The sequence below is a fragment of the Dromaius novaehollandiae genome, chromosome 25 (assembly GCF_036370855.1).
Source record: "Dromaius novaehollandiae isolate bDroNov1 chromosome 25, bDroNov1.hap1, whole genome shotgun sequence".
NCBI lineage: Eukaryota > Metazoa > Chordata > Aves > Casuariiformes > Dromaiidae > Dromaius > Dromaius novaehollandiae.
Window position 1 is genome coordinate 3,604,438 of NC_088122.1, and position 11,693 is coordinate 3,616,130.

The 11,693-nt window shown below is 46.2% G+C and overlaps 1 protein-coding gene across 6 annotated transcripts in view; it reads left to right on the forward strand.

Annotated features, from left to right (window-relative positions):
* Positions 1-11,693, forward strand: part of LOC112986267 (excitatory amino acid transporter 4-like) — a 34,569-nt gene that overhangs the window by 20,860 nt on the left and 2,016 nt on the right. For 4 of the 6 annotated variants that reach the window (XM_064497547.1, XM_026105456.2, XM_026105457.2 and 1 more), the window contains 7 exons: positions 122-326; positions 1,200-1,242; positions 2,720-3,060; positions 4,431-4,664; positions 5,746-5,940; positions 6,939-7,073; positions 7,503-7,904. In XM_064497547.1, coding sequence (XP_064353617.1) covers positions 122-326; positions 1,200-1,242; positions 2,720-3,060; positions 4,431-4,664; positions 5,746-5,940; positions 6,939-7,073; positions 7,503-7,701 — 1,352 coding nt within the window. In that variant the 3' untranslated portion in view covers positions 7,702-7,904. Of the gene's footprint in view, positions 1-121; positions 327-1,199; positions 1,243-2,719; positions 3,061-4,430; positions 4,665-5,745; positions 5,941-6,938; positions 7,074-7,502; positions 7,905-11,488; positions 11,526-11,693 lie in introns of those variants that run through there. The other 2 variants (XM_026105459.2, XM_026105458.2) reach the window with 2 other exon arrangements.

Here is an 11,693-nt window from a genome sequence, read left to right on the forward strand (position 1 = left end):
CTAGCTCCCTATCCAACTCATGCACGTGCCTTCCATACTTTGAATCTTCTTCCAGCTTCCCCCTTCCCTCTAAGCTAAGATAGCAGACCTTCTCACCTTGTTTCCCTGTGTGACCCCCCAGGTATGGCCTCGCTTGATGGCAGAGCCTCAGGGAAGATGGGGATGCGGGCTGTGGTCTACTACATGGTGACCACCATCATAGCAGTCTTCATTGGCATCCTCATGGTGATCATCATCCACCCAGGGAAAGGATCTAAGGACAAGCTCCACCGAGAAGGCAGAATTGAGCAGGTGCAGACCACAGATGCCTTCATGGACTTGGTGAGGTAGGTGAACAAGCTCGTGTCATGTTAGAACACGTGGACAGTGAGATTACCTTCCTCCACCGAATGTCCTTTCGTAGTGTCACAGCCTTAGATAAAATTAGTTAGGGGAACTAAGAGACTTGCTGAGACTTGCCCTGCCTATTACTTCTAGTAGGGGGACTCCCTTCTTGCTTGTCAGGATGTCAAGAAGCAGAGGCCTTGTAACAACTGACAGCCATGGCTTAAGCTAGTGCTGCCTGTGTTTAGGCTTCTGGTTCTGGGGGTGGGAAATGAGCACAGTTGACCTATATTCTGAGGGTTTCAAGATGGAGAGTCATTGGCATACTGACCAGGAGGAAGCTTCTATTAGAAAAGCTGGTGAAGGCAGCACTTTCCTATGAAATATCTTGACAAATTAATGCTCTGCAGTGGAAAAATATTCTATTGAAAAACCTCTGGCCAGTGCCACCATCCAGGAACCGAGTTACCAGTCATGAGGACTAAGTGCTGACTTAGTCAGAACATTTGTGAGAGATATAAAGGCTGGCCACAGTGGCCCAGAGTATGATCTATGCTTTATGCTTAATATGCTGGAAAGATAGGAAGATGGAAGGTGTATAGTGAGAAAATCATAAGGATCATTCATGGTGTGCAGACCTGCAAGAGTTACTCCTTTCCTCACTCCACTCTGAGCTTTTGGGATTTTGTATGCAGGTGTAGAAAGGCTGCATGGTTCTAGGTCATAACAGGATCCACCTGCTCTGTAGCCTGACCTGGCACTGTGACTGTTGTGACTAGAGACACTGCTCCATGATACAGGCACTGGCCAGGAAGACCATGTTTGTTTGCTAGTCAAACAGGACCATAACTCATTCCTTGTTTTATTTACTGCAGGAATATGTTCCCGCCCAACCTGGTAGAAGCCTGCTTCAAACAGGTACGAACCTGGCCTACAACCTCCCTTTGTGCCCTGTGCAGTAGACCATGGCCCAATCTACTTTTCTGAGGGATAAGAACAGCGATTGCTTTATACTGCTTTCGCACCTCCCCAAATCTGACTGCTCCAGGAGGCATTGCAGTCATCAGTTTGTATTATAGCATCCCCCAGTCAAGCTTTTCAAACTGCCCTGCAGACTGCTTCAAACCCCAGAGCAGACATAGCAGAGCAGCTCTGCCTCCAACTCATCCCACACTAAGTCAGAAAGGGCTAGTGTGATCTCACTTAGATTGCCAATGAAATGGGAGCAGATCTTCCAAGGATTTGTCTCTTCCATAGTGCTAGTGCCCTTGGAAGCAGTATAAAGGGCTGTCACAGGAGCCAGAATATCTGAGCCCAAGAGTTGGGGGTTCTCTAGCTGTGCTCCAAGATAGACACCATTGCCTGTTGGTAAGTAGCACGTTGCTGCAGTCATGGGGTTCAGTATTAGAGGAAGAAACATTACTGTGAATAGAAAAATTTATCAGACAGCAATCTTGATTATTTTATAAACTTGGCACACTATGGTTTAATGCAACTAAATTAAAATTATATGTCTAAGAATGAAGTGTGGAGAGTCCTACAAAGATAGAGAGACCATATCCTGGTCTTTCAGAAAGCAGGGCTTCTGCAAAGGGTATGGGGATGTCGTGTGTAACATGCAAGTGACCATGAACCTTACTCTATGGTTAAATGGTCTAGTGTGAGCCTTAGATTTTCGAACAGAGAAGGAGGAAGTTAATTTCATATCTGTACCTCTCACTGGAAAAGAAATGCTGGGTACAGTTAAACTATCTCCTTTTTAGAGGTTCCTAAAAAATTAGAAAGATATACTGTAAGTGCTATAATGCCAAGAAAAACTGTTCAAGGATTAGAAATAAATGAGCAGCTTTAGGAGCTCCATCTGTTTAGCTTATCAAAAAAGAAAGAGGCTTTGACTTGCAAGGGTGCAATTACATCTAAAGGAGAAAACAAAGGTATCAAAGAGATCTTAAGCCCAAGGGGTAGGCATGGGGATAGAAGTAACAATGACTGTAAAATAAGAATGACAGTTCAAATGGAAAGGTAGGTGCATTTCTTATCGGTGAAAAAAACTACCCAGGGCAGTGCGGAATTCTGTGTCTTTCGGTATTTTCAATTTGAGATTAAAAAAAGATGCTTTAACCATATACAACCACATGCAAGTAGATGCAGTAAATAGAACCTGGATGAAGTTCTCTAGATGTTCCAATGGTCTCCTTTGGCCTTAAGATATATGAACTTTTGGATCTAAGCACTAAACTAGGGAGTTTGAGGAGAACAAGCAAGGCAAGTTTTCCAAACAGGTCAACAGAAACTTGGAGTACTCTCTTTAGCATGGGATGCAAGAGCCTAGCATGTTATCCAGAACTCCTGAACCAGGGCCTGTGAATGCATCTCCTAATCTATGTCATTTCAGTACAAGACACAGTACACCACCAGGGTCTTCACCAGAACCGTCCTCCACAGCAGCAATGTCACAGCAGGTGTCACAACCACTCAGATCTCTGTGCCTGAGAACTTCACCAGTATCCTGGAGAACGTCACTCATGCCCTGGGGACTCTCTCCGAGGTGCTGACCTTTGAAGAAGTCATTCCCATCCCGGGCTCAGCCAATGGGGTGAACGCGCTGGGGCTGGTAGTGTTCTCCATGTGCTTCGGTTTGGTGATCGGCAGCATGAAGCAGAAGGGACGGGCCCTACGGGAGTTCTTTAACTGCCTCAACGAAGCCATCATGAGGCTGGTGGCCATTATCATCTGGTGAGGAGCACGGCCGGTTGAAGCAGGAGGTCTGCAGGTGCAGTTTCCACTGACCTGATAAGAAATGGGGTAGCTTTAAGGATGATATGCACAGGAAAAGCAGACGGGCACAGCTCTCTTTTGGCTCCATCGGCCTGGAGGGAAAAGTCTGGATGGGATATTTGTTCACATTTCATTTCCCGTGTTTTATTTTTACCTTAGAAATATGAGGTATATCAGGACATGCTTTTCTTGAGGCTGCTGGAAACTGGAGTGGAAGCTCTCTTAGCCTTACCAAGAGGGGTAGGGTGAGGCTTTCCCACAGAAAGCTTTCCTTCCAGCTATGTTTCAGGAGTCTCACCTAGCTGTGAATCAGAATAAGTGAATGCCACTTTTCTGCTACTCAGGATGGCACCTTTGTGCAGTAGCTCTATGAGTCACTGTCTGCAGCCAAGAATGTCTTTTTAAGAGGAAGGTCAGAGGAAATGAAATATTTGTGAAATCCTTTCCCAGACTTTTCCAAAGCTCCCAGGTTGACTTGGAGTTTGGCATGTGGACCTTTGAGCCTTGTGCATGAATTGCATGCGAGTTCCCAAGCTGTGTGAGGCCAAGCCCTGAGAGGTGTGGCCATGGAGCTATGGTTCTCTTTGGTCCAGTTATCTGTCCATGTCCAGTTTAGTGCCCATGATGTTCTCCATGTCTGTGTTATGGTTTCCTTTTTGTGGAGCCTCACTGCTGCTCACGAGGTGCATTTTTATTGGAAAAAAAGCTATAAGGAATGGAAATGACAGATGTGTACTTCAAAAAGGGGTTGCAGAAGAGCCAGCGCTGCTTGGCACGTGTTGGTGTGCCCACTCTTTGCTACACCAGCTATGGACTCCATATGTGTTGTGAGCTCTAAAGACAGCAAGGCTAGCATCTCAGAGCTTACAGAACACTATCACTTTTATTCCCCCCTTCCCTGTTACTTCTGTACTTCTCCATGCCCCTCAGTAAAAAGATACCCTTAGTCCAAGTTCTGTTAGGGAAGGAAGGGACTGTGAAGACTCCTTTAGATAAACCTTCCCCAGCAATGCTACCAGGAGTGTTGAGGAGATGTGTGCAGGAAACCCAGAAGGAGGAGGAAACCTCTACCGGTATCCAGGTTGTGCACACAGCAGAGTACTGAGGCCCCTGACAGTGCGGTAAGTGCTGTTGTTTGAGTATACAGCGGACAAGTCCCAGCTCTCTCCAGGTTGCCAGAGAAAAACAGCAGTATCATCCAATAACTAGGCTCAGCCAGCACTTCTAGTGTGCTGGTTTATTGCGGATTTGTCCAGAAAGCATGGATTAAAGCAGGTGTGAGAGTGTGGATGCCAATTCTGAGCATGGCCCTTGTGTTTCTGCCACAGGTACGCCCCAGTTGGGATCATGTTTTTAATTGCCGGCAAAATCCTGGAGATGGATGACTTAGCAGTGATGGGGGGCCAGCTGGGGATGTACACGCTCACTGTCATCGTTGGACTGCTCATTCATGCCCTCTGCATCCTGCCACTGCTCTATTTCATCGTCACCCACAGGAACCCCTGGGTATTCATTGCAGGGCTTCTGCAGGCCCTCATCACAGCTCTGGGCACCTCCTCAAGGTACGCTGGCTACATAGCTTCTAGAAGGAATAGGGTTGGGGCTGGTGTGGACACTCTGCGCCTGCTTCTCAGTACTTCCATTGCTCTCAGTGCAGCACTGAGGCCTCACAACGTCTGCACTGAGCAGACAGACACTGGGCACTATCAGCTCTTTGTACTGGTCCAGCCAAGCTCACCGGGAGTGGAAACTCCCCTGCTCAGGAGCCCTAATCACATGGCCATCATCTCCAGCTGTCAGTGCATGACCCACGTTCCTCCTTACCAGAACATGGTGATGACTCAGCTTGCACCACTGAAAGGCTGAGCTTGGGAAACAAACGAAATCCCACTAAATTGCAGGATTATTCCCCAGGCACCTACCTCTCACACACGTGCACATTTCTCTCTTTCATGCACACAGACTGTGTGCATCTAGCACTAGACTCCTAGGAGGCCCGGGCAGAGGCACAAACGCCCATGTGTTCAGTGACTCACACTGCCAAGCAACACAGCCAGAGCGTGGGATTGTACAGGTAGCTGTTGTTTCATTCAAGTGCTGTGTTTCTTGCCATATTCTTTTTCGGGCAAGCAAGTACAATCTCTCCCACGTGCATTCTCACAGAGAAACATCAGCACGTTTCTTGCTTATGTTCTCTTTCAGAAACAATTCTCTGCCACCCGTTTTCTCTTCAAGATATATTCTCACACGAGGGTCATTCTTGTCTTATGCACTGAGGGTGGGAGAAAAGACTCGAGTTTATTTGATAGCTGAGAGGAGGTTTGATCCTGAGATTTTGTCGTATGTACCCTGAATTCCCCAGCATCACTGTTCTTGGTGTTAAACCAGCATCACCAGCATCAGGGCTACACAGCCCCTGTCCCGGCCCCTTGAGGAAAGCCATGTCTGAACATGCAACTGCAGCATGCACCATATCTGAGGAAGCCTTGCTTAGCCTGTTCTTTCTCCTAGCAGCATCTGGCCTCTGGTTCACATGGCAGGGTGAAAAAACAGGTGGGTAAGGTCATAAACTAGGCAGAGGCTTAGTCCCTCTTCCAAAGTCTGCATATCCGTAATTCATGGTGTTTTGTAAATTCCTTTCAGCTCAGCGACTCTGCCCATCACCTTCAGGTGCTTGGAAGAAAACAATGGTGTGGACAGGCGCATCACGAGGTTTGTTCTGCCCGTGGGAGCTACAATTAACATGGACGGTACTGCTCTGTATGAGGCCCTGGCAGCCATCTTCATTGCACAAGTGAACAACTATGAACTTGACTTCGGACAGATCATCACAATAAGGTGCCTGTGGCTTTGGAAAGGGTTATGGGGCTAAAGGAGGGACTCCATTTTTGTTATCTGAGGTGCAGTCAGGGTCCTCTTCTGCTTGGAAGATGTAACGAGAAAAAAGAGTGTGGAAAAGGAGGGTGAACCTTCCAGTTGTAGAAACAAATACGGTTTGGGCACCACATCTGAAGGGAGCAGGTAAAGAGGACAGGGCCAGACTCTTTTCAGTGGTGCTCAGTGTTAGGATGAGAGGCAACGGGCACAAACTGAAACACAGGAAGTTCCATCTGAACATAAGGAGAAGCTTTTTTTACTGTGAGGGTGACTGAGCACTGGAACAGGTTGCCCAGAGAGGCTGTGGAGTCTCCATCCTTGGAGATATTCAAAAGGCATCTGGACAGGATCCTGGGCAGCTCGGTCTGTTTAGCTCATCAGGTAGAAAGTTAAGAGGTAGCTTGGCTATTAGGGATAAGAAGCCAGGGGATGCAGATATGCACTGGTTGTGAAGGTACCTTTCATCCTGCAGGCTCAGTGACAGACCAGATGGGACAAATGTGGCCATCTGATCAGACCTCACTCTCCCCAGAGCTCCCAGATGAGCAGGGACAACTCCAAAGAATGGGGAGCCCATGAAACACAGAATATGTAAGAACACTTACTCTGGCCACAGTGAGGCAGAAGCCTGTGGAACGCTAGCAGGAACTGATGTGCTGAAAGACCTACTGCTTCACACCAGGGACAGAGCTGCAGCAGCATGTTCATTGTGCTGCAAGCACGTGACTTCTCAGTGCTCATGTCATTCTAATAAAAATGATGGTTATTGGTGGTATTTCGAGGGAAACATGAAATACAAGGGAAATAGCTTTGTAGCTTGATTATGTTCCCACAGAATCACTGGGCACTTGCTGTTGGGAGCAAGCTGGGCACTAATTAAATGTACGTTTGCTCTTTCACAGATGTGACTACCTCTTTTCTTCCCTTTGCTGATAGCTGTGCTTTCCTGTTCCCCCCAGCATCACCGCCACGGCAGCCAGCATCGGAGCTGCAGGTATTCCCCAGGCAGGACTGGTGACTATGGTCATAGTGTTGACCTCAGTGGGGCTGCCTACTGAAGACATTACGCTGATCATCGCCGTGGACTGGTTTCTGTGAGTTTTCTGCTCAGCAGCATGTACTGCTCTGTGCTTCCTGCCAGTGCTTACAGAGTTCATCTGCACTCTCAGTGTCTCTGCTACAAGCAGTCTCAGTAACTTGTATCATTAATCTCGAAACACACCTTTATCCATGGGACCTCTGCACAGTAGCCCTCTCTGCTCATACTGGAGTCTTCCCCACATACTTCAGGGACCCAAGGCACCAGAGGTCACTTGCAGATCAGCTTGGTCACCAAGCAGAAAGTCTTTAGTTTGCTTTATCTTGAAAGGCATGCAGAAACTATCTCCAGACCTTTAGGGACAGGTTGTGCCAGTAATATGCAGATTCACACTGCAGAGGCATGGTTCTGCCCTAGTGAACAAGGAAGGTGGGATGAGACTGGACTGTACAGTGTTTCATTTTTATTCTCTCTGATTTTTCAGGGACCGCCTCAGAACAACCACCAATGTCCTGGGGGATTCGCTGGGTGCTGGCATCGTGGAGCATCTCTCCCGCCACGAGCTGGACGCACAGGACTGCGAACTTGGTAATTCTGTGACTGAGGAGAAAGAGCAGCCCTCCCACCCGGTCTGCCCACAAAACAACACGCACAAGCACCACAGGACTGAGACAGCACTATGAAATCAGGCAGCAGAGCACAGATTAATGCTGTAAAAAGTCAAGACTTGAAACAGAGATCCATAGTGGAGGACAGAGAAAGATCCACTTTCCAAGATCCAGCCCCCCCATCTTCTCCTCATATGCAGTCTTTCCTAGTCCCTTTTCTTCCTCATCTTCTCTTTAACATCAGCCAGAAAGAGAAAATTAAACTTTTTCTTACTTCAGAGTTGACTGTTTCTTGGAACACTGCTGTTAGAGAACCAGCAAGTGCTGCAGGCGTAGTGTATAAGGAACTAGAGGCTGGACTGACTAGTCCATCCCATGCACTACTGACTAGAAATTTGCAACAGCTGTTGTTACTCTTCCCCTGATTTCAGAGTCACAGTTTAGTCACTGTGTAGTCTCCTTGTGTTTTAACTGCCTTGTACACATGCTTGGCATGCAAAAGCAAAAGGACTTAAAGCAGCTGTCAGCCACCATCTGCCTTGGTATTCATTGTTATTTTGCAGTTGCCAGGTAAAGAACAGTTAATTTTAAGTCACAATGCTGTAAATGCAAAGAAAGATTTACTCCACAAAAGCCTGATTTAGTCATTCTTATTGGGGTCCTTGAGCTAGACCTGAGTACAAAATACTCAGTGAATGAGCTGGACTGGGAGCTCCCTCATTTCTGAGCTAAAGTATGAGCAAAGCTAAATGAGGCGGGTCAGTGATATAATCACCTGGGATCGGCACAAAAATGTTGCCCTGATGTCTCCTCCTTGCAAGATACAGCTGCAAAGCAGGGAAGCCTTTCTTGGTCAGTGGCTTTCCCCGAGAATGAGACATTTAGCATAGGCTGTTCAGAGGTCTCTGGAGAACCCCAGCACCCTTGTTCAACTCCTGCTTCAAAATATCTCCATCTTTCTACAGCTCATCATCTTTTATAGATAGTACGCAGCCACTTCTCAGCTTTCTGGCAATTATAAAAGCTTGCCAGATCCCCAGCTCATAGATACAGAGGTCCCTTCAGGTTACATTTCTCTGTTCCTACCAGATGGAGCTCAGCTTCTGTTTAACACACTTGGGCATAAGCCCACGTGACATTTGGCACATCAGAGAGGTCCAAGCAACAAATAGGGACCTGCTTCATCCATGCTCTGTCCCCCTACCACGGAGTGGCCAGGAACATGGTATGCATCTCTCCCTTCAGTAAACAGGATCAGCAGGACTTGCTCCATAATCTCCACATCCCTGAACATCCAGAAAATTAATGTCTAGATAAAACCAGAAGGTGGAAAGGATCCACAGTTTCGGGGCTAATAAATGAAACATGCCTGCTCTAGAAATGGCTAAGCCAAGAAACAGAAGTAAGGAGCCTCCTGTGGCATAGCCAGACTATCTGAACTGAGCAGCTTTTACCTGAGGATATCAATCAGTCTACTCATTGCTTCAAACTCAGTATGTTGGTTAAACCTCTTCCACCCTCACTTTCATGCTGATCCTTTTCATCCAAAGCCCTAGCCATACACTCGGAAGTGCACCTGAGTGTGACCCAGGAAGGCAGGCCTCAGAGGCATCTTCTGGAGTCAACTTGGAGCCAATCAGACCCACACCTGCCCGTGCTCAGCTCCCCAGCAGTAACCGTGCTCTCTAAAACACGCTTCTAGAGGTGCTCAGAAGCACCAGATCCTGTGGCTCTTATCGGTCCTTCAGGAACTGCAGGACAATATTTATTGGTGCTGCCACTGTTCCACATCCTCTAGGCAAACAGTTATCTGTTTTTATGACTTGGAAGATATATGGGAATATGAGATAAATGACCAAACATGCCTCTTTCAAATAAAAACAGACAACAGAGCAGGACAGATTCAAATGTACTGTAGTTCTACAAAGAAGTAGCCGGCCCCAGAACATAAGAGAGCAGGCTGTTCCCTGACGCTGGGAGGCAGGTTGCTTATTCTGACACCAGGTCTGCTCTAGCAGAGGTCAAGCTGCTGTCGTACACTTACGTAACTGGCTGTTCTTACCAAATCTCATTCCTGTTCTGTGATTCAGAAGATTCTTAGATGGACAGGTTTTGACTTCCTGCCTGCTTTAGCTGATGTAGAGCACCCTTCCTTCCCCTTCTGAGGCTGAGTCATCAGTAAAAGCAACTAAAAGTAACTGTAGATTAGATACCCAGTGGTATCTTGCTCCCTGAAAGCAAATGTTCAGGATTTTTCTGAACTGGCCTAGTGGAGGGCCATTACTGAGAAGCAGGAGAAGATAATAAGCTCTTCCATCAGAATATATGCGGCTCAAGAAAATGGTATTGTGTGGAATTTAGTCAGGAAAAATTTCATTTGCAACTGGCCGCAGCTTTTTCTTAAGTTGTGATGGATACAGGGGTGTAAGGGGAACGATTAAAAAATCTCCCAGCTCAAGCACTGTTGACACTGAACCTGACCAGTGCCTAACGACCAGACAATGAAAATTATTTCTCCTCTATTTCTGTTAAAGGGAAGGAGGAGGCGAGAGGGAATTAGGCTCTCATTCATCAAGGATCAAACTGACAGAATAATCCATCAATTTGTATAAGCCTTAAAATAAAAGCTTAGAAGAACGTTTTTCAGGTTAGAGGCAAGTACAGAAGAAAAAAACTATCCTGAACCTTAGCAATAAGCTGCATTTTTTACCATCATTACTGCCACAGTAACATCGAGACGCTATTCCTGTCTGGGCTTTCTCAGTGTTAAGGCCTGAACTAGACTATTTAATATAAACAAAATTAAGTTGGTTAGACTGTAACTTCCTGCATCGCAGCCCAGTTCTAGAAAAAAAGTCATTCTAGGAAACTCAGAGAGGACCAAAGGAGCACTGGATAACACTGCTTTCCTATCCTCAACCTCCTGATACCTGCCCATGGTCAGGGATCCCATGGGGAAGGCTCACCACACCTAGGTCAGCACCTCAGGCACATAACTGCACCACCTACCCTAAACAGGTGACTTTCTCTCTGTGTTTCAGTTTATACAGCTGTTAAATAGGACTTACTTAACCCTCTTGACAAAACACTTTGAAATAAGCAGATGTAAACTGCTGCATGACCTCTTGCTGGGGAATGGCAGAACGCACCTTCAGCCAGAAACGTAGCTACAATATCAAGGCTGCAAAGTCCCAAACAAGACAAGCGTTATGTATTAACGCGCTTATTCCTAATTTTCTATGAACTTATTGGGGACCAATTTTTGAGGCAAAACTAAGCCTCCAGAAAAAAAATTATTTGGTTCACAGCAGTGTTTGCCAGTCTCCCCATCGCAGCAAAGCATTATAAAGGTTCACAATTTAAGAGTAGCTTCTGGAAGGACAATAATCCTGGGACTGGGACTCTAAATAACACTCACAGGAACACATCACTCAGAAATGCTTGAAATGTTAAGAGGCAACAAAATCCACCTGCCCACATCTTCTTGGCCATAATTACATGCTGTTTCTACCCAGGAATAGAGCAGTTATTGTGACTTTCATGATACAGTTTTCTTTTTCCTGTCTTCAATAAGAATCATAGAAAATAGAGCTGAAAGAGACCCCAAGAAGTCATCTAGGCCATCCTGTGCAGGAGGAACTAGACCCAAAATAGTCCCCAAAAGTGCTTGTTAAAGCTCTTCCAATCTCTAGGTTAAACGTTCCAGTGCAGTTTTTCCTAACATAAATCTCTCTTGTTGCAATGCAATCACATTATTTCTTGTCCTGTCCCAGTGAGCAGGATAACAAGTCATTATCCTCCCCTTTGCAGCATTTTTAACGTGTTTGAATACGATTATAATGTCTGCTCTTCTCCTTTCTAGACTAAACAGGCCCAGTTCTTTCAGTATACCCTCACAGGTAATAATCGTTCACGTTCCTCTCCTCTGGACTTTTTCCTTGTTGTTCCACATCTTTCTTAAAGTGGAGTAACTAAAATTTGACACCATAATCCAACTAAAGACTTATTAGTGCTGAGCACCGAGGAAAGAATATTTCATGTACATTAAGTTTTAGATCTTAGACTCA